This window comes from Phalacrocorax carbo, chromosome 5 (genome assembly GCF_963921805.1).
Source record: "Phalacrocorax carbo chromosome 5, bPhaCar2.1, whole genome shotgun sequence".
NCBI classification, from domain to species: domain Eukaryota; kingdom Metazoa; phylum Chordata; class Aves; order Suliformes; family Phalacrocoracidae; genus Phalacrocorax; species Phalacrocorax carbo.
The window spans coordinates 28,520,600-28,542,455 of NC_087517.1; the positions used below are offsets into that span (position 1 = coordinate 28,520,600).

At 37.6% G+C, this 21,856-nt stretch overlaps 1 protein-coding gene across 7 annotated transcripts in view; it reads left to right on the forward strand.

Moving 5' to 3' along the window:
• The window catches only part of NBEAL1 (neurobeachin like 1), a 92,198-nt gene that overhangs the window by 33,448 nt on the left and 36,894 nt on the right, over positions 1 to 21,856 (forward strand). For 5 of the 7 annotated variants that reach the window (XR_010373031.1, XM_064451775.1, XM_064451773.1 and 2 more), the window contains exons 8-20: positions 1,263 to 1,348; positions 2,922 to 3,228; positions 4,059 to 4,165; positions 7,583 to 7,669; positions 9,112 to 9,195; positions 10,728 to 10,826; positions 10,926 to 11,506; positions 14,464 to 14,596; positions 15,150 to 15,269; positions 16,497 to 16,800; positions 17,743 to 17,828; positions 18,243 to 18,332; positions 20,907 to 21,075. Coding sequence is in view for 6 of the 7 variants with exons in the window: in XM_064451775.1 (XP_064307845.1) it covers positions 1,263 to 1,348; positions 2,922 to 3,228; positions 4,059 to 4,165; positions 7,583 to 7,669; positions 9,112 to 9,195; positions 10,728 to 10,826; positions 10,926 to 11,506; positions 14,464 to 14,596; positions 15,150 to 15,269; positions 16,497 to 16,800; positions 17,743 to 17,828; positions 18,243 to 18,332; positions 20,907 to 21,075 (2,253 nt within the window). In the remaining variant the exon portion in view is untranslated. The remainder of the gene's footprint in view (positions 1 to 1,262; positions 1,349 to 2,921; positions 3,229 to 4,058; positions 4,166 to 7,582; positions 7,670 to 9,111; positions 9,196 to 10,727; positions 10,827 to 10,925; positions 11,507 to 14,463; positions 14,597 to 15,149; positions 15,270 to 16,496; positions 16,801 to 17,742; positions 17,829 to 18,242; positions 18,333 to 20,906; positions 21,076 to 21,856) is intronic. The other 2 variants (XM_064451777.1, XM_064451779.1) reach the window with 1 other exon arrangement.

Genomic DNA, 21,856 nt, shown 5'->3' on the forward strand with positions numbered 1-21,856 from the left:
ATTTGCAGTTTCTTTCCTCCTCCTTTAGTGTGTTGCACTCTGGTTCCTCCTAAATCCCTTAAATTTTATATACTGTGACTGAGCTACAAATGTACTATTTAGCTGGCAGATATTAATCTGCTGGTTGGCCAGCTGGGAGGAAAGAAATTACTGAGCATGTGCTTTGGACATTCTGCCATGGCAGCACTAATTTGAGGCTGCTTTGGTCTAACCAGCCTAATGATTTATTCATAATATGCTAAGGTACTGCTGCTTTGAATTTGGCCGAGGTTCCTCAAAAGATTCAGAGGCTGTAAGTCAAGGCAGTGGTGGGACTAGCAGACTAGCAGTGTGGTCATCTAAGCTTTGTTTCCTTTGAAGACCAGATTTAAAAAATAGTTGTGTAGTTTTCCTATACTTTCAGTATATAGTCAGAAGTCTTACGTGCCAATAATTGGTAATTGTCTTAAACGTTATATTATTGTTTTAAGGAATATAAAATCCTTGCATTTCCGGTCTCTATTGTTTGTATAAAATCTCAGGTTTTACAAACCCACATCATTATCAGTTCTGTCTCATAAAGTTATTGGAAGATTTACAATGGTTAATTCCAAGTAAAATAATCCTTTGTAGTTTGTTGCAGCTACTTTGAGTGTAGTGTAATTGCTATAGCAACAATATGCAGGTTATATCTATTGCTAACAAGAGTTCTGAGGCTGTTTGTAACTAATTTATATCAGATATGGCATGAGAAGAGATGCAGGATAATTGTCTTTAAGGAGACTGCTGCTAGAAAGGTTACAGACTTGCGCAGGCTTCCCTGGGAAGTTTGGCTTAAATGGGACATGCTCAGGGACTGTTTTTCTGAGCTACCTGCACTGCATATGGCATTAGACTTTCTGTGCCAAAATTGCTCTAACCTTTGTCCTGCTTGCTAACTGCTTGTGTGTTAGCATGTCCTTCTATTTCTCATGATGTGGACAAAATTGGCCCGTTTTACATTATGGATCAGATCGACAGTTCTGTCAGCCTGCATGAAAAGTTTTATTGCAAGCTGAAGGTCTGGCCCTGTGAATTCCTGATAAATGTGGTCGTGTTGCTCTGATAATGCTGGAATTCATGTGTAGCTGATTCATATAGTTGAATTTTTTTTTTAAATTTGCATGATGACAGGGAGTAAAGGAGTATTTTTTATTATTATTTCATTTGTTGGTGGGTGGTTTTGAAAATAAATTACTATACCGAAGTAAGGAATCTGTCTCCTTTTTATTTATTGCAATCAGAATGCTTTCAGGAAAGTGAACATCTCAAGGAAAGCCTAAAATGTTGCCTGCTACATCTCTTTGGAGCTATTGTGGCTGGTGGTCAGGTAAGGATGTTCTAAACTCTTTTCAGCTGCCGAAGCCTCCAAAAGCCTGTTAATTGTTTAAGGCTTATGAATACCCCATAGCCCATAAATGGGAAGAATTTATTATTTACTACGAATTGTTCGTTTGTCTTATGAAGCTTGGGGTCATTTTGTGCAATAGTACCTAACTGCAATGAGCTAGGTCATGCTTTGAAATAACAGTAGAAATTTGCTGTCTACAATAATTGCACATTCATATGAACATACTGTAATAGTTCCATATCATAAAGAAAAAATGTATGTAACTAGATTAGGAGTTCCACCTGCAAAGATGTAAGTTTTGTATCAACACGTGAAATTCTTCTAGCTTACTTCGCAGTGTTGGAAGTAAGCTGTTTCACAAAGAGGCACAGAGCCTTTATAGCTTGGAAGCTGTTTAAAATCTTTGAACAAATGTGAAGAGAAGAGGACATTCATCATCAGCAAAGCCAAGATCCACTGTCGTGGCTGACTTCTGTAATGTGCTGCTTCATCTGGTCACAAGCAAATGTTACTTCTGATGATCCAGAAGAGAGCATTATTAAATGTTGTCAGGCAGCTGCAAAGCCAGGCACTGCTCCACCAGGGAAGGCAAGCTGAGAATGAGCGTGATGACCAGGAGGCAGAGGCAGTTGACCTCACTTGCAAAAGGTGCAGTCTCACTACACCTGAACAAGGTGATCAGAGCAGGTCTGGTGGTACTAACCAGGATCAACCAGCCCAGATCACTAGACTAGTCTGTAGTGATGAAGCCTGAGATCAAGCCAGGAAGTCTGGTCAGCACATCAGGGTGGGGATTTTGCCTAGTGGTGGTAACTAGGGTCAATCAAGAGTCCAGCGGTTGCCAGGCCCATCCATAGTGGTGACACAGGTCTAAGGTCAAGCTAGGCAGTCAAGTCTGTGGGTCAGGTTAAAGACAGTACATGGCCAGGCGTGGGCATGGCTGCAGTGTAGCTCAGGGAGGTAAAAGGTTGAGAGCCACAGCTTGAATGCAGCTCCCTAGAGAAGGCAGGGAGTCCCTGACAAGACTTCTCAAAGCTCTCTATGAGGCTGGGCTACTGCCCCAGATTTAAGGTGGACCCAAGCCTATACAGCAGACTCCTGGAAGAGAGGTGAGGGAAATGCACTCTGGGCCTAAGCAAATGTTTGCAAATTATTAGGTTCTTTTCAAAAATTTTAAAGTATCATGAATCTCTTGATCTAAAATGAGAACTCAAATGAAGATTTACCTGGAGGTAGCAGTTTATAAATTTTTTATAAGGTATTATTGATAACATGCATTTAAATTATATTTGCTTTTCCCTATCAGCATTCTCTTTGAAAAAGAAAGCCTAGTTAAGTGAACAAGATGGAATGCATTTCATCTGTAGCCATCAATATAATCCCAGTAGAACACTTCATATTTATTTAACAATTACAGGGCATTAACAAACATAATAATATATGCTGCATGATTCCACTAACTCAGATAGAAACTGCTGGTTTGAAGAGGTTTGATTTTTATTTATTTATTTGTTTCTTTTTCCTTGATCACTTTTCCCCCCACGGGTTTCAGAGGAATGCTCTTCAAGCAGTATCTCCTGCCACCATGGAAGTCTTGATGCGTGTTTTAGCAGACTGTGACAACTGGGATGACAGGAACCCTGAGGAAGTGAGCAGGAAGGCAGAGCTGACTCTGAAGTGCCTGACAGAAGTTGTCCATATCCTTCTAACCAGCAGTTCTGATCAGCGGCAAGTGGAGACAAGTACAATCTTGGAGAACTATTTCAAGTTGCTTAATTCAGACCATTCAGCTTTACCTAATCCAAGGCGATGCAGGCAGTGGGAGAGCAGGTTCATAGCACTACAGATCCAAATGCTGAGTGAGTACCCAATTGTGCAGTTCCTTTAAATATCTCTTGATAATAACTCCGAAGCAAGTAATGATTGAACTATGATAGTAATGTAACTGAATGTTCTACCAAAAAAATGTTCGCTTGGCTAAGCAATTAAACAATTTCAAAACATTTCTTCATTGGCATTACTTTAGGTGTTTCCTTGTTTAATCATTCACTACCAAAAAAAACCCAGAAAAAAATGTATCGGATTGCCACATTTAACCAGAGTGTCAAGGTTCACAGACTGCCAGTCTCCATTAAACAAAACAAAAGGCAGTGGTCTGTAACAGTTGGGTTTAAGTGCCTGGGTAAGAATTCAGGATATAGAGTTTTTTCCGCTTGGATGTTCAGAATGGGAAACATAAATAAAGGTATTTCTTTTCCCAAACTTCCAAGAAAACTGAGGAATAGTACGGAGGCGGTGAGGAATGCTTACAGTATAAGGCTGCTGTAGAATGCAAAGTAATCGCTTCATGAGGAAGGAAGTGTTTGTGTGCTTTAACTAAAGGGCATGCTGCTTATATATTCACAACTGGCAATGACTTTAGACAGCCCCAAAGCAATCAAAGATATTCAGTTGCTGAATTTTTGTCCAGATTTAGTAGGTTACGTGATAATTTTTACAGCATCAAAATGTGTAGCTTTAAGCCTGGTGCTCTATGCTCAAAAGATACATCATTCTTGATCAAAGAATTCACAGCATACAGTTTGTTGTATAATTTTTCCCCATGTTTATTATGTAATGTGCAGAAAAAATGCTTGATGGATTTGGGAAGTGTTTTGTCTTTGATGCCAGTTCTGTTTTAATTTTACAGATACCATCACAGCCATGTTAGACTGCACAGATAGGCCTGTTCTGCAGGCAATTTTCCTTAACAGTAACTGCTTCGAGCATCTCATTCGACTGTTGCAGAACTGCAAGGTAAATTTTCCCTTATCAGCATGTCTTTAACAAAGCCTGTCTTGTAATATTCAGGTATATTAATTACCTTTATATCTTCTTTCTGAACTAGATGCAATTTTACCATGTCTACATACTGGAAGTAAAACTTTGTATTGATTAGAGCCACTAATTCCATGAAAGATCTGAAAGATCCAAGTTTCTCTAACAGCTTCTTTTTATTCCTGATGAAGTAGAGGTGTTTCTTGTCTGTCTTGTGGTTAAAGCAATGAATGCTTATTTTGAACCCTGAGCAAAATACCTTTACAGACACTGCTCAGTCTCTAAAAACTGTTAAGATTGTTACTGGAATCAAACCCTTCACCTGTTGTTTTGGGTTTTTTTTTGTGTGTGTGTTAATATTCTGTCACTGAGTTGCTAGGAAGCCACTTAAAATTGCTGCCAGATGGAGGTCTGAATTCTAATTTCAAAGACATTTTTCCATTAAAAAACAACTTTCTGGGTACCTCTTTAAGTGTTTCAAAATATTTGAGTCTTGTGCAGCTGACATAAAACATGAGCTCAAGCTGTTACAGACGTTCTTTGATTGTTCTTCTACATAGGATTTAGTGTTGGTGTGTGTTCATCTCAATCCCAGAGGGTCATAATTTGCAAGCTAGTGTCTTCCACTGCTTGCTTTGTAGATTTCATTTTTTTCCCTGTGCAAAAGAACATAGATATAACATAACTGTGATATTTTATTTCTGTTTCTGTGATATGTTGGTAGAATAGCTATTTTGAACTCTTGTAATGATAGATTATTTAATGCTAGCTACAGTATGCAATTTGATTAAAATCCATTTAGATTTTGGATTAGAACATATTTCAGTGCAATGATATATTGAAAATAAATGTGTTTGGATTAAGTTTCAACTGTAGTTAAAATCAGTGGCAGAATGCCAACTGACTTGAAGTGTTTTGAATAGTGTTTGCAGTTTACCTCCTCCTGAAAACACATTGTTTGACCTTTCCATTCTCCTCCTCTGTTTGGGAATCTGTGCTTATTTTTGTACTGACCTTGTACTTTATAAGATTTCTTTTTTAGTTTTATCTTAAATCATCAAGCAGTGTGATTTTACCTATTCATGGGGACTCTAGCTATGTTCCTGCTCTCATACAAACAAGTGGTGGAATTTAAGAAAGCAGGAACAGCTACTCTATTTTTTGCAGCTTGCTCTTTTTATTTTTTTTCTACCTGTATGTATGTCATAAGATATGCTCTTCTGCAGGTTTTTTTTTCCTGTGATAGTCTCACATGTTACTGTGACTGATTGGGGATCAATGGTGCCAGTTTGCTACATAGTGGTTTTTTTTAACCTTTTACAGTCAAAATACCCCCAAGGATGAGAAGCGGGGAGAGGGTGGAAGCTGGGAAGGTGTTGTATATTTGTGTTTTCCAATATAATGTATATCTGTTATTTTTCAAAGCCAAATAGCAAAGATTAATTTAGCTGTGGAATTAGGATTTCTTCTTATTACTTGGGGTGGAGACCCTATTTCTACATCTTTTTTTCTTTACCTATGAAAATCTTGCTACTGGATTCACTGGCAAGTTGTGTAAAGCACAGTTCTGCAGCTCTTCAAATATTAGGAGGGTCCATACACATATCTGAAACTCGGGAAGCTATTGGATCTGCAGCAAATTTGAAGTGCAAGAAATTTCCATGGAAAGGAGGGGTAAAGAAAATCCATACCACTATTTCTGCTATAGATACCCCAAAGAACTTGGGGTATTCAAGGCCACACTTCTAGTCATACTTCCTAGTCATTTGCAGTTCAACAGTCTTCTAAAATGTGAATTATTTTTTTAAATATTTGCTTGTGTATGGGCAAACTGTCTTCCATTAACTATGCTTTAGGGATAAAGATCTGCACAAAAGCTTTTCAAAACTGCTCGGTTAAGTTCTGGTGATCTGAATGTTGCTTTTGGCTTGTGACATTGGAAAAGAGCGACTGTACTGCAAAGGTATCAGGAGGTCCTTATTCTGTACTGAGTCATTTATCAAGCTGCTTTGTCGGTCCTGAATCTTTTCTCATCTATTAAACTCTCTTAGACGTCAGACTTGGAGCAAGGCACAATGACCTCTAGTCATTGTGCTACCACAGCACAATGTGCAACCAACAGTATGCCTGGTTAAAAAAAAAACCAACATTTTCTGGGACAGCTTTTAAATATAAGAGTTAAACCCATATGGATGTTGTAATAAAAATCTATTTTTCCATTTTCCGTGTATTATCAGAATTCAAGTAACCCATATGAAAAATCTGATGGGATTTTTTATGTCTGCATTTGCTTCTGTTCAATGTTCTTATTTCCACTTGTTAATGCTATAACCCTCTGAGGCATATTGTACTTATTCTGCAGTGTTAAGTGCTCTCGATTGCGATGTACCTTTCAAAATAACTTGTGTTTCTAACTGTGCTTTCACACCTATGTAAGCCAAAGTAATATCTTGAGTGTTGTCTTTCTGATTGCCCTAATTGATAGAATTTGATTTTTCAGGTTGTTCCTTTTTCAGAGAGACTACCTAGCTGATAATGGAACAAAATGTATGAGAAGAAAAAAAATTACAAATGCTTAGTTTTTACCCACTAAAGGAAAGTGGTCTTGCTTTTTTTTTTTCCTTCTTTTTTTTAAGGGACTATTAAAACATTTTTATCAGGGATTTTTTTTAACACCTCAATACAATCTAAAACCTGAATAAGATAAATTTAGTCCTGATTAGGTTACAGATAAATCTTGCACACAAAGTGGCTACTAGCTACTATACACAGAGCAGTTTCTTAGCTGAAGATGCAGTACAGGTGTATGTTTGATTTAAAGCTATTTACAGCCTGTTTGATTCTTAAGATTATGGTAGAGATATTTTACCCTTCTTCCTGTCCTAAATGCTATGTGCCCCAGAAATCCTGCTGCTGTTGCTGTTTGAAGATTAGAATAGTCTAGGTATCTTCATTTTTCACCTAGGAAGAAGCATAGGTGGAAGATGGTGAAACATCTGTACCCATTTCTTTGCTAATGCCCCACTGTTGTCTTTATTGCATAAAAGTAAATTTTTGAGAACCTGCTGTCATGTTGCCTATTGTAAACAAAATCACAGTTGCTAAGCCAGTGACTAGTATAAATTCAAGATAGATCTGTTTCCTTGTTTCAGCAATTATATATTTTCATTTAATTCTGGAGGGGGAAAAAGAGCAATTACTATTTAGCAAAAATACAACGTAATCTTCAGTATTGTAAGAATTAACAGAAGACTAATGGAGAATTGTCTCTCACCGGTGTAAGATTTTGGTTTTTTTTTAATGTGAAATACAAATCCAAGGCAGCCTCCACAGGTTGGGCTGCAGGTAACTGTTTAATGCAATTATTTCCATTATTCTTGTCTCTGTTTCTAACAGCTGTTTTTAAATGCTAACAATAAAGTGGCAGACAAGAGTGAGAAAGACCTTGCCAACAAATTACTCACAGAAATGAATGAGGACCAGGTACCTACCTAACCTGTATTTTGCTTCAATTGAAGTCAAGACACAATCACAGGAAAATTAATTCCTGTACTTCACCTTAACCATCCTCTTCAGGCCTTCTGCAGCAAGATGAACCTGTGTTGCTGCACATATCAGTATTTCCTGTCTCTGAAAAATAATTTTTCTGTATAATGGATTGAATTCAAGCTCAGCTTTATTCATCTGCTTCAAGTTGCAGATATTTGCAATAGATTGGCCCTCAGTTATGCTTCTTTTAAGGAAAAGGTGAAGTACATGAATGGAATCCAATTAAATTCTATCAAGCTGGTGGTGATTTTTTTCCCCTCCCTTTCCTCTTTTTTGCTTCTTTGTATCAGCACTGTAGTGTTTCGGATTCTGGGGCCTTGTTTGTGAATCTCAATGGTTGTATTTGATGTCCTGATTCTTTGCTTGTTATCAAGAACAGATGTTCACAAAACAATGGACAGGCTGAATCAGGGAGGTAGGAATAGCCTGTTGCTTTAATTTTCCCAAAATATTGTGGAAAGCTTCAAATGCAAATTATTATTGTATTAATTTTAAAGTAGAATTATTTGCTTTGATTAAAAATGTAAAGAAATGCTAAATACAAGGTATGGTAATATGGAAATTGTGATTCTAACTAATAGTGTCAGCTTTTTTAGAAACTCAGTGTGGCACTCTAACCGCATGTAAATGTTTCGTCACATCTAACACTGTCTTCTGATTCTTGACATTTCATTTTCAAAATATGTCTGATATGCATATAATATTTCAGAGATTAAGCAGGGTGTGTGTTAGCACAGTTTTGCTAATTAGGTTTACTGATGGATGCGAAATAGTGCTGCCATGTTTTTGTCCTTAAAACCACCATGGAAATATCAATATAAACAAGAATTATAGAAAAAAAAAAAACAAACTCAAAAGCTGACTTAAATTGGAAAAAGATATGTTGATCAATGCGACAAGGCTGTGGGTGAGGTGGCCACCTTATTGTGCTGGTGTGACTTATATAATTCGTGTGTCCGTGTTGCATTGGCGTGTAGGGACTTGGATGGAAAAGAAAACACTTTATGTGAACTGCAGGTGCCTGATTGTCCAGCAGCGCACACACACCTACTGGAAGAGGTTTCCTAATTTGTTTTCCTCCCTCCCTCTTGAGGTTGTCCATTAGCCGCATGAGGAAAACTTGTTTGTCTGTAAGAATATTTGAAGCGCAATGTCTGTTGTGAATGCTTCTCTCCTCTTGAAGTATGTGGTTAGCTGTCTACTGTTATGTAATTCCTCGTAGACCATGGGGTTATGAAATCTTGACTGGTGGGGAGATGATTTCTGAAGCGTTAGCGAATTCTTGGTTTCCCTCCTAGCAGGAGGGCACAATATAGATTTTGGAGCTGAACTGTCTTTGTGCATTTGTTTATAACTTCTGTACCTGCTGTTTTCAGGTGTTTCAGGGACACCTAGACTGCTTGGCAGTATCAACCATTCAAGCCCTCACAGCAGTAATGCACAAGTCTCCAGCTGCTAAGGTAAGAGTATATATGCAGAGGTCTGTTTGCAGTAGGCTTCTTGATCTTGTTTCCGCTTAGAGTTTTTATTACAATATCTTGATGAATCTTGCTAATGAAGATGAGCGGATTGTGGTCACACATTCCTGCCAGATAGGAATAGCTGAGTAGTGTCCCTTATCTTTTTATATGTGTCTAATGGCTGGACAGTGAGCCATCTTTCTGTTAAAACTGGAAGATTGTTGTTAATGGAAGTTGGAACCTTTGTAAAGGAAGTACGTTGTTACTTGTCCCATGAATATGTGGGGTAGAATTAATGGGTATTTGCAGGAATTTTCAGGCAGAGGTTTCTGTTGTAGTTTTATCATGGCTTTAAACTAACCTAGGATAGTATTGCTGTCCAAATGGTGGTCTTGCTATTCCCTCCTCCTGTGTAGTTATTCTTGTGGTTTGATAAATGGATAAGTTGTGGTTAGTTTGTGAATCTGACTGGAAGTGAAGCCCACAGAAAAATAGTGTATTTATTCTTAGATTGCCGAGTTCATTAGATTCACCCCATGATTGAATGATTCCCTAGTCATGGCACAGGGAAAGGGATGTGGCTGCACAGCAGAGGCTAAAGGGAGAATGAGAGTCATATAATTTGGTTGCTACTTGCAGTACAGTCTGAGTGAGAAATGGCAGGGTCAGTTATGCTCCTCCAGAGCATTACTCAGAGTGCTTATTTCTCCACCGACTCTGGAAAGCCTGGGAAGAATTGTATGTTGTATGTATGTATATTGGAGGTGGCGACTGGCTGCGATTCATGGAGGGTCAGTAAAGCTTTCAATTGTACTTCCACTGCAACATATGTATTTTTTCTTTCTGTATTTACTTAAGCAATCATCTCACTTCTGCTGATAGATTCATCCTTTAAAAAACAAAACAAAAACAAAATTCTTAACTTCAGTGCAGAATACAGGTGGAAGAAGAATATCTATTCCATATCACATGTTGGCTGTTTACTAACTAAACCATAAATGGATGCTACAGTTTGGATTTTTGCGGCTTAATTATTTTTTTTTCTTCATGTAAAATCAATTAGTGTTCAGAAAAACTTCCTTGGAACACTTTTCTAATTTTTGAAGTATTTAGGATGGGTGGTTTTTGATCGAGCTGGTCTGGGAAAATCTTTCACTCAAAAATTAATATCTGAATACTTCTAATTCTCAATGTAATCACTTCACTTCATGCTATAGATTGCATTAAAAAAATGAAGCTATTAGTATTTTGTGATAGAATTGACATTTTGATTATACAAAAGCAATTGTATTCTTGTACAGGTAATTACTAAAATAACTTTGATCTTTCACTTGCTTATCTGCATGCTGCAGTGAGATCCTTCTCATCTGCAGCATGCTAGAGGTAGCACAATGGACATATCAAAAAGAGATTTCTAGCCTGTAAAAAATTATTCTTGCATTCTAATTATTTTGTGTCTGATACTGTGTTAAATTAGATCGGCAATTTTTGTCCACTTTATTTGTTAGTGAGACTGGGATTTTTATCCTCAGGAGGTCTTCAAGGAGAGGATTGGTTATGCACACATATATGAGGTACTAAAATCACTGGGTCAACCCTCACGGGAATTGCTGGAGGAACTCATGAATATGGTGAGATGTGCTTGCTTTGAATGCTAAAACACTTATTTCAACTGTACTTCTAGCCCTATTTTATTGTATGTCATGTCTGAGTTCTCTGCTGTTTTTCAGGCTGTTGAAGGTGACCACATGGCTGTTGGGATACTGGGCATTAGTAATGTCCAGCCATTATTGCTGCTTATCCAGTGGCTTCCAGAGCTAGAATCACATGACCTGCAGATTTTCATCTCAAGTTGGTTGAGGCGAATCTGCTGTATTAATAGACAGAGTCGTGCCACGTGTGTCAATGCCAACATGGTCATCCGTATCATTGAGACACTAAATTCCCACTCCGCGCTCCATTGTACTTGTGCAGAGAACCTGATTGCCCTTTTAGGCTCTTTGGGGGGCCAGTCAATGGGCTCAGAAGAACTGCTTCAACTAATACGGCTCCTGCGCACTGAGGAACCACAACAAGCTCACCCGTATGTTGTTCCAGTGATGCGAGCCATTCTAGCAATGGCCCGGAAGCAGGGCATGGCTAGTGCCTTGCAGTATTTCAACTTGTACCACAGCATGGCTGGAATTGCTGTTCCATCAATTCATAAGTGGCCAGGCTCTGCGTTTTCTTTCAACGCTTGGCTCTGCCTTGACCAAGACCAGGTGGACCCTAGCACGACTAGCAAAAGCGGCAAGAGGAAGCAACTCTATAGGTATAGTTACTATAACTACTTCAACAGCACAAATCTAGGTCATCTGTTCCCTGCGGCATATGGTACCCCGACGTGTGGTGCTTCTGCTTATCTTCATAGAATGCAATATATAGTGCACAGTTTGCAAAAGGGAGCAGCTTCATCTGTCACCAAAGCCAGGCTGTTACAGAAATAAGCATGTAGTTTCTCAGTTGTCATACTTTCTTGTCTACAGTTTCAATATCCAAAACTCCAAATTGTGTTAAGATCCGTAGCTTAAACAAAACAACAGTCCTCCCCCCCAAAAAAAAACAAACCCAAAAAACCACAAAAACCCAAACCAACAAAACCCCATCTCAAAACAGAACAAGCTTCCCACTGTTTCCTGTAAAGGTAATGAAATCTGTTTTCTATATGAGAGCTTAAAGAAAAGGACACCTTCGTTTGCTTAAATAGTAGACATTGACATGGTTGGTTCTTGATATAATTTAACTTTCTGAGTACTAACATTCAGCAGCAAACAAAATGTGGAATGTGGGAATACTAGTTAAAGAATGTCTCGTTCCCTTCAGACCTTTTTACTACACTGCAGTTTCAGGGGAAATTTTGAAGAATGCAATTATATTTGTAACAGAATTAGTATTTTTCAAACTCCTGTGTCTTAGAGTGTTACTTCTGTATATTAATAACCATGGTGGCAGGTGGAGACCTCTTTGGATTTCTGTGGCTGCCCGGTGTATTTGTATAGCACAGCCCTGATGAAGGGTGCCATCTGAATTGCCACAACTCTCTTTACAGTGTTTGTCAGTGTGTCCCATGAAACATCTTCAGTAGACCATAGTTCTAGAAAACTGGAGTGGAATCACACTGCAAAGTAAAAAAGTTGCAGTTTGGTTTCAGTGTGATGGTATTATACCAATAACTGGCTGGTTTTTCCATCATTTTGCATACAATTTTGAAGACATTATTCTAGTTTTGGGAAGCTCAAAATGGTAGCTAGTGTATTGAAATTAATAATAAAAAAAGGGAAATGTTTCAAATTCCAGTTTCAGCTTGAAATGCTAAGTACACAACTGAATTAAAAACTTTAAAATTGATCCAACTGCTGTGTTTTACAGTGTTTAATTGTAAGACAACTTATGTCTATTGAGATTGTCTATAATATTCATGTTCCCTGTGTGTATATTTGTGTTTTATATTGATAGATGCAAATATTTGATAGTACAGTATTTAATGCATCCACTTGGAATAATGGTGCTTAAGGGTGCGTAGCAGGCTTTGGTAGCTGTTCACGACTTATTTGTATCCAAGGGCTTAAAAAAAGAAAGGTTTCTCAAGGCAAACCTGTGTTTGCAGGGCTTATTTATAGATAGCTGCTTACAGCTGATTTTCTTCATTGTATGAGTGAAATAAGATATATAACAATGACTACATTCAAATTTTGCACTAATGCAAGGTTCTTGCTGATAGATAATCACAGATAAAAACCATGGATGCCACTTACTGCCTCATTAAACAGTTTTAGTGCAGATTTGTCTATAAAATCAAGGATTGAACTTTCTGCATTTTATAGAAGAGTTATTCCATGTACTGTTTTGGTCTTAAAAATAAATCGCTGTATACAATGCTATGATGTGAAACAAGGTAAATGGCGAAAACATATGTACTAACTGTAACAGTAATATCATGAATCTGCATGCAATATTGGCAGCTTTACCAGGGCTGACAGACACAATTAAATTGATAGAAAATAGCACAGGTTGCAGGTCAGCCTCTTTTATTACAATATGGTAGCTTCCAGACACTACAGTGGGCAGGAATTTGTAACAGAACCAGCTTAAGCGCTGTAGCTCAAACTGAAGGATTACTTGTTGGGACTGAGGTTATGTTTTCATGTAAAAGATTCTATGGCTACAAGCTACTTTGAGAGCTTGGGTAGGAAGGCTCTGCAGAGGGATCTGGACAGGCTGGATTGATGGGCCGAGGCCAATGGTATGACATTCAATCAGGCCAAGCGCTGGGTCCTGTGATTGGGTCACAACCACCCCATGCAATGCTACAGGCTTGGGGAGGAGTAGCTGGAAAGCTGACGGGTGGAAAAGGACCTGGGGGTGCTGGTCGACAGCTGGCTGAACATGAGCCAGCAGTGTGCCCAGGTGGTGAAGGTGGCCAACAGCATCCTGGCTTGTATCAGGAATAGTGTGGCCAGCAGGAGTACGGAAGTGATCGTGCCCCTGTACTCGGTACTGGTGAGGCAGCACCTTGAATATTGTGTTCAGTTTTGGGCCCCTCAGCACAAGACAGGCATTGAGGTGCTGAAATGTGTCTAAAGAAGGGCAACGAAGCTGGTGAAGGGTCTGGAGGACATGTCTTAGGAGGAGCATCTGAGGGAACTGGGATTATTTAGTCTGGAGAAGAGGAAACTGAGGGGAGACTGTATCATACTCTACAGCTACCTGAAAGGAGGCTGTAGTGAGGTGGGTGTTGGTCTCTTCTCCCAAGTAACAAGCGATAGAACAAGAGAGAATGGCCTCAAGTTGTGCTAGGGGAGTTTTCGATTGGATGTTAGGAAGCATTTCTTCACTGAAAGGGTTGTCAAGCATTGGAACAGGCTGCCTGGAGTGGTGGTTGAGTCACCAACCCTGGAGGTGTTTAAAAGTTATGTAGATGTGTTGCTTAGGGACATGGTTTAGTGGTGGACTTGGCAGTCAGGTTAACGGCTGGACTTGGTGATCTCAAAGGTCTTTTCCAACATAAATTATTCTATGATTCTGTGATTCCTTCTGAATCACCTTTTGGCCTGCATGTCCTGTGCCTTGGGGCCCCTTCCTTGAGGCAGTTCTTAGTTTTGTTTTTTTTTGGAATAAAAGTAGTAGCTAGTCAAATACTGGACCAGAGACTAACGAATGTACTATTAGGTGCTTTCCAATAGCTTTAATGAAGTCCTTGATTGTGTGTTTTCTTGTCTTTTTCTGTAGCTTTTTTACAGGAAGTGGTATGGGTTTTGAAGCATTTATTACATGCTCTGGGGTATTGGTGGTTGCAGTTTGCACGAAGAGGGAATATGCAACAGTGATGCTGCCTGACCATTGTTTTTTTGACTCTCTCTGGGTAAGATTTGATACTGAAAAACAACACTCCATTTAGGATAGTACTCTTAGAAGTCAAAGTTCTTTTTTTGGTTGCTTTACAAGTGGTCTATTTTATCATATTGAAATAATTCATTGAATAAGAACAGATCTAATCTCAAATAATGCAAGCAATTTCCATGTAGATTGGTGGTTGACTGAGCTAAATTATGCCTATGTTATTAGGCATTTGTTATTTATAAGCTGGTTACAGCATTGTGCTCAGAGTTTAACATGCAGATCTTTTTAAATATTAAATTATAACAAGCATAGGTGCCTGGCCCTTTCCTATTTCTGTACTTAAGGACTGATGTGCATTATCATGAAAGAGCTGTATCTCTTTCCCTTCAAAACCTGTTTACATGAAACTACTTTAAAATGGAAGAAGCTGATAGGTGGTCTTGTCTTGTTGATGCTTTGGGTTTATTTCTTAAGTGGTCTCCTCACCAGATTAGTAGAGATGAAGTGAAATACTTCTGTATAGTCATTTCACTGCTTTTTAGTAATGACTTAATTGTTTTATATTGCTTAACCAGCACAACGTAACTATTGTTCACATGCCTGGAAAGAGGCCCTTTGGTCAGAGCCTTGTGTACATCTACGTCAATGGACAGCAGAAGGTCTCTGCCCCACTTCGATTCCCTGCCATGAATGAAGTAAGTTTACCTTCTAAGTCATACCCCTGTCCTGATGAGCTCTCATAAAACAATGAAAACATAGTTCGCTTTTTAAATTTGGTAATTTTGTAAGAGTTTAAGATAGCTTAGCCTATTGCTAGTAAGCTTCTGTTCAGCTTTGGACAGTGTCCAGGCTATAAATTTGGAGTATAACTAACCATTAATTAGTGCTTGTTTAGTCATCTTTGTTTAAAAACAAAACAAAAAACCCCAATTACCTTGTGGGGTTTTCCCCAACATAACTGCCTGAACATACTGACATAATGTATAATGAGTAAATCATAATAATCATACCTCTGCCAGTAGGGTTGGTGTGGCAGTACTCAATAAGGAATATTCCCTGTTCTTCTCAGCAGTAACTTTTTTACTTGTATTTTCTGTATGTTCCCTTAATGTGCTAATCTTATACCTGCTTTGTTAGCTGGATAAGCAGTTTATATGCAGTTAATCTAACCATTTTGAATGTGTGCACGTTTAGCCTAAAAAAACCACACGAGCCATCAAAATTAGTATATGTCATGTTTAGTGTTCTTTGTAAGCATTGTCCATTCTTTTTATGGAACAAATCCAATTTAAACTGGGCGACAACACTGAGCATTCTTCCCTTTTTTGTAAGTCCTAATTTGATATTTTTTAAGTTGTTGAGCAAACACTTAAATTGGACACAGTCATAGTAAATTCAGAATAACACTTTTAAAATGAGAGTAAATGTAATTTCCATTGTGAGATAAAACTCTGAATAAGTGCTATCAACATCAAGGGAGATAAAGGTGGGGCAGGTAAGCTTCCTGTGACAGCATTCTATTTGAGTGGAATAACTGATATGGGAAATGTACAGTAGCAGATATGCTGGGCAAGTATTTTGGAATATAATCCAGAAGAGGAATGTTTACCAGTGTATCTGGAATACCATCATTCTTGGCTTTGCTCCTGCCAGACGTCATGCAACAGTTGAGGTGACCAAATTTCTCTTAATTTGAGAAATGGCACTCTCTGCTGTTGTGGAAAGTATATGCTGCTTTTTTTCCCCTACTGTGCTGGATTGTTTCTTTTCCAGGGCACGCCAGAACTTGCTGCTCTCGGTTTAATTTATATAGTTCAGGTTTGCCAGAAATAGTCTTCAGATTTACTTTGTGAACTGTGAAAAAAGGAGATTAGACTTACAGTATGTGTTTTGTTTTCTTTCTTCTATGTGTGACTCTCCAGTCTTTTACTTCTTGTTGCATTGGTTCAGCTGGTCAACGAACAACAACTCCTCCTCCATCTCAGATACCAGATCCACCTTTTTCTTCCCCTGTTATACCCCATCGGACATCACTTGGGGGCATTCTTTCTACAGGAGGTTGGGGTGGGATGCTTGGAAAACCAGAGCTCATCACCAAGATGATCTCAGCAGGGACTCAGGACAGTGAATGGGGATGTCCAACATCTTTAGAGGGCCAGCTTGGATCAGTTATCATCTTTCATGAAGCACTGCAACCTCCTCAGGTGAAAGCATTATATTTAGCAGGTAAGTGGTGATTGTACTGGTTTTAGTGGAATAAAAGGGTTGAGTTATGGACAAGACCCCACTGAGCTTTGCTCTACACAGACATATAATGAAGAAGTTACAATCCAGAAGAATTGCAGAGCTGACCTAAGTGACAGGGCCTTATAACATAAGCTTGAAATGGAATTATAAGTATTTTATGAAGTTTTATTTAAAATGTTAGGTTTGCATAAGCTCATCTATTTATGATATGTACAGACCTTGCAAAACAAAAATGTTAGGTAGTATTTTCACTTGTAAGATCTTCATTTTTCCTAGTCTTTGATTACATTTGAGTTTACAGTTGGGACTTTTAAAGTATTGACCTTGTTTTGATAGACCACTTAAAGGTGATTTATGCTTGAGGATTTTTCCATAAGAATCAATTAATAGTAAAGGGGTCTTTAAAAAAAATACTCTGATAAGCATGTCTTACAGTTCAAGGTGTTAAGGTATTAAATTCCATAATGACTTGAGGTTGTTAGAGATTAGCATAAAAACACTTCCATCATTTAAAGGAAATATTTTTTATTACTAAACAAAACTATGTTGAAGATTACTCATTTCTGGATGTTGGTCTTGTTGACGGAGGGTTTGGTGACTAGAATGAGACAGATATTTGTAAAGACAGAAACATTAATTTTATTTGAGTTATACAAAGAAGGGGTTTTTTTCTACATTTAACTTTTTATCAAGACAGAATTTCTATTTAAGCAGACCCTATGGAATGAATTAAGTCATAGAGATTACTTCAAAGCATGTCTGAAATAAGTATGGTTCAGAGTATCCTATTTGTTGTTGCAACAAAGTATAGTAGTATAAAATTAATGAGGGTCGACATTAATATCCAGTGAACTCTTAAATATATGTTATAAATATAAAATTTTGTATATAATTTTGGTATATATATAATTTTTTTAATAGGTCCAAACTGTTTAACTCCTTGGAAGTCTCAAGAGGCTGAAGTAGCAGATCTCCCCAGTAAGGTGCTGCTTCATTATACACCAAAGGTATGAAATAATACATAATTTCTGTTTGATTACACAGTGTGCAGTAATTTCAGAATAGGTTCTAGATGGTCTTTTTTTTGCTTTGCTCTTGCCGTTTCATAGAACAGGTGAGCGTGCCATCTTTTGAGCTGTGGTTATTATGGGAAGACAAGGAGCAGTGAGAACTTTCTTAAACTGTAGTCTTGTGCAGAGGTAGAAGGCAAAAGGACAGAATTATCTTGTACAATTGTGAATGTCAAATCTAAGATAACATATATGATGTTCCAGGGGTTCCAAATAGTTTAAATACTTTAATATCAACAAAATGGCACTCACTTCCTGAAACATTTTATGCATCATTCAGAGATCTTACGTGTTAAAGGATCTGTATCTTGTTTCCTAAATGATATGGTAGGTTCTTCATTTGTTTAACAGGCCTGCAGAAACCCAATTTGTCTTGACCTGTCTGCAAATCTTTTACATGGAAGACTAACTGGAAACAAAGTAGTGAACTGGGACATCAAGGTAAACGCACACTGAAGAAGCAGAACCTGATATAAATAGGACAGTGGTGGTTTATGTTCATCTAACTTTTGGAATGCCAGAAGTTGTTTTCCTAATGCAAATTACATTTAGCAGATACAGCATGTTTTTTGTAATGAGAATTAATGGGGTAATGCTGTAGATGGAGTAGTATTACAGTACATTTTTATTGAGACATTACAAGGGCTGCTGGTCTTAATGTCGGAGATAATACATTAAGATATTGTGTTAGCTGACTACTTTTCATATTCTTTTCATTGCATCTTGTGTACTGAAAGCATTTTATTATCTCTAAGAGATTCTGTCATTATTTTCTTGCAGCCTTAAACTCTGAATTAGATTAAGTTTAGTAGGGTTAAGTTAACAATTGACTTTTGCTGTGTTAGGTAAAAAATAATGAATTGCAGACTAACTTCAGCAGAAAACAAGATTTGAAGTTAAAATATTATAAGAATCTAGCATTTTTTAAAGAGATAAGTTAATCTAGCTATCTTTTGATTTGGAGTTGGCAGGACTAGAACATCTCAGTCCAAATGCGTCACTTCAGTGAATATTTGGTGTTTTCTCTTAAGTATTGTACCTTATTCTGTCTCTGGTACCCACTAGTCAATCAATATTTTTTCCTTATTGTTTGATGCATTGGGATATCTGATTCTTACAGGCTATGCAAATCATCTTTGTTTAACTTTCCTAGCAGTTGTAATCATAGCGCTAGCGCTATATTAGTATTGGAGCTTAGATTTTAACTGTGTCGAGTCTTCTGCTCAAACATCCTAGTACAGCAAAACTGTCCTATAATTTGGTTTTTGTTTTGTTTTCTTAACCAACAGAGGGTCCTTTTGTCCTTCAGGTTAATCAGTTAACTTCTTAGCCTCATGACACTGACAGTTCAGCTCTGACTTTAATACTATAGAATTAAAACTCACAATTTTGTCAACTCAACGCTGCCAACGAGATTTAGTATTAGTGGTTTAGGCTTTCATGGTGCTCCACAAACAGAACACCATTTAGGCAGGTTACATGTCCATTAGATACCTTCCATGTAAAATAGCAAATAGTCTTTTACTTGCTAGTTCATGGGGAGGAGGAGGAAACCATAAAATGCACACCAGCTTAATAAATACCTTTGTGTGCCTGTCTGCTTATTTGTTGCCTGATCATTAACATATGTTAATATCAAAAAAATCAAAGCCAGGCATAGCTCTGTACATGAGGAAATCAAGTTATTTGTAGCATCAGAGTTTGATCCAGAAACAGTGACATAAATAAAGGTTTATTTCCTTTAAACTTAGATAGATTATATCCCATTGTGTTTTATAGGCAAAATCTTTGATTAAGGGCCCTTAGCTTTGAGGAAAAGTAAAATCTGAAGTCTGAGTGTAGAAAACTTGTCAATAGATTACCGCATCATTTTTTTTTTTGTCTTGAGGAAAAATGTACGAACGAATAAATATGAGCTCTTTTTTTCTTAAGAACAGTGAACAATCAATTGTACTAGCGAACTAATTAATAAAGAAATATTGTTAGAGCTAGACTGTGCATATGCTGACTTGTGGAGATTATAGTTAAGAAAATTCAGGCACTTGCTGGTTAATTTTCCTATGATACGAATAGTTTGAAAATCCTGCAGTTTGTTCTCTTTGCCCAGTAGTGGGAAGAAGGGTGGGTGAGGAGTGTTTATAATTCTAGTTTTATGGGAAAGCGTATTGTGAGTACAAGTTTTAGGAGAATCATTCATTAACATACGTGATGGGTTTAGCACCCTCTTGAGGAGGACTAGAGTGAGGTTAAAACACAAAAGCTGATCAGGAGGTCATGGGGAGATAGGTACAGCCTGGGAGAAGCTGCAATTACTGCTGTTTTGTGGTTCAGACAAATTCTCTTTTTCAAGTTGATGTCTCTTTCCAAAAGCTGCAGGTCTGTGGTGCCACCTGTCTTGCTCAACAAACATAGAAATCTTCATCCATGAGATAAATTTTTTCAGATTTTAAAAACTTTCTTAATTTAACTCTCCAGTTTTAGTTAATTTCACTTTAATGAATGTGGGCTGGAGAGAGGCATCATAAAGACACACGGAGCAGAGTAACAATTGAAAAAGTAGACGATGGAGGAGAAAAAGATTATTTTCTCCACTCCAGCATTTTTGGCTGGGAAGGGGAGAGTGATATCCCACAGGTGTGGGATATACACAGGTGTATATTAGCTTTTCTTACTGCTTAATGCAAGTAACTTAGAAATCAGAAAAATTTGGTTTTCCTGTTTTTCAAATATATTTAGCAGAAGATTATTTCAAAGACTTGAATCCTTCAGTTTCCTGTGTTTATGGGGGGAGGAGGAAGGAAATGTAAAAATGCACTTTGAAAACAAGAGTTGACAGGAAGGCATGTCTGTAATTGCAGTGTCTAAAACTTGGGGCAGTTCTATTGTTAAACACAGGGTTTTAAACTAGTTTCAATTTGTGAGTATGTAAGGTTCCTTGTATTTGGAATAAATTTCTGTTCCATAGTTTAGGGGATTTTATTTATGGTGATGTTTTCTCCTTTTTCTCTGATTTAGGATATGATCAACTGTATTGGTGGAGTAAATGTACTGTTTCCATTGCTGGAGCAGATCAGTTTTCTTGGTGGGCAGATGCCTGAGAAGTCTGAAGGGGAAACTCTACCTCCAGAACTAGTTACTCCTGTAGAGGGAGATTGGGTGGTATTGTCATCCACAAAGGCATCAGGTAGGAAAGTACAATTGAACTGAAATAATTTTTAAGGTTGATTTCAGAAGTCTTCGTATGACTGACAGAAAGTAGTTTTTATTATGTGATGGCTTTTCCAGAGTACCTATATACAGCTGAAAGGCTCTTCCTGCTCCTGGGTATCTGATGTGGATACTGAATACCAGGAGTTCAGCACTACGTAAAATTAACTTACTAACATATTTCAAATATAGCTATATTTAATAGCATTATTTTTCATTTCATTATTTACTATTACATTAGTGTAAAAATATGCAGGTTTAAAATTTCTCTTCTGAAAAGTTTGTTCTGATTTATTTTGAGAAATTGTTTGATGCAAAGCCTACTAATATCAACATGAGAAGTTTTCCTACAACTTGAGTGCTGGGTCAAACCACCACATGAAGACTTTGCAGCATAAGAACAGTACTGTTTAGCCTTTAGCCAAACTTTTATTTTCTTAGGAAAATGTTCATACTTCTACCTCTTACACACACAGTATTAAATTATATTTTTTTTAAAGGAAGCTTTAAGAATACATTTTTTTAAAAAAATACGCTAATCTTGAGAATGAACTTTGATCCTAACAGAAACTACTGGGAAATCAGACCTTGCAAGGGAAAACAGCAATTTTTTTGTTTCAAATATGAAATGGTGGAGTAACGTAAAAAAACTCTGTTTTTCTGTGTGTCTTAATTTTTTGTGTATCGTGGCTAGGAAGTGTCCGTTTGCAACTACAGAGGGGGAATAACTAGAGCATATGTAAAAGATTGCAACTGAA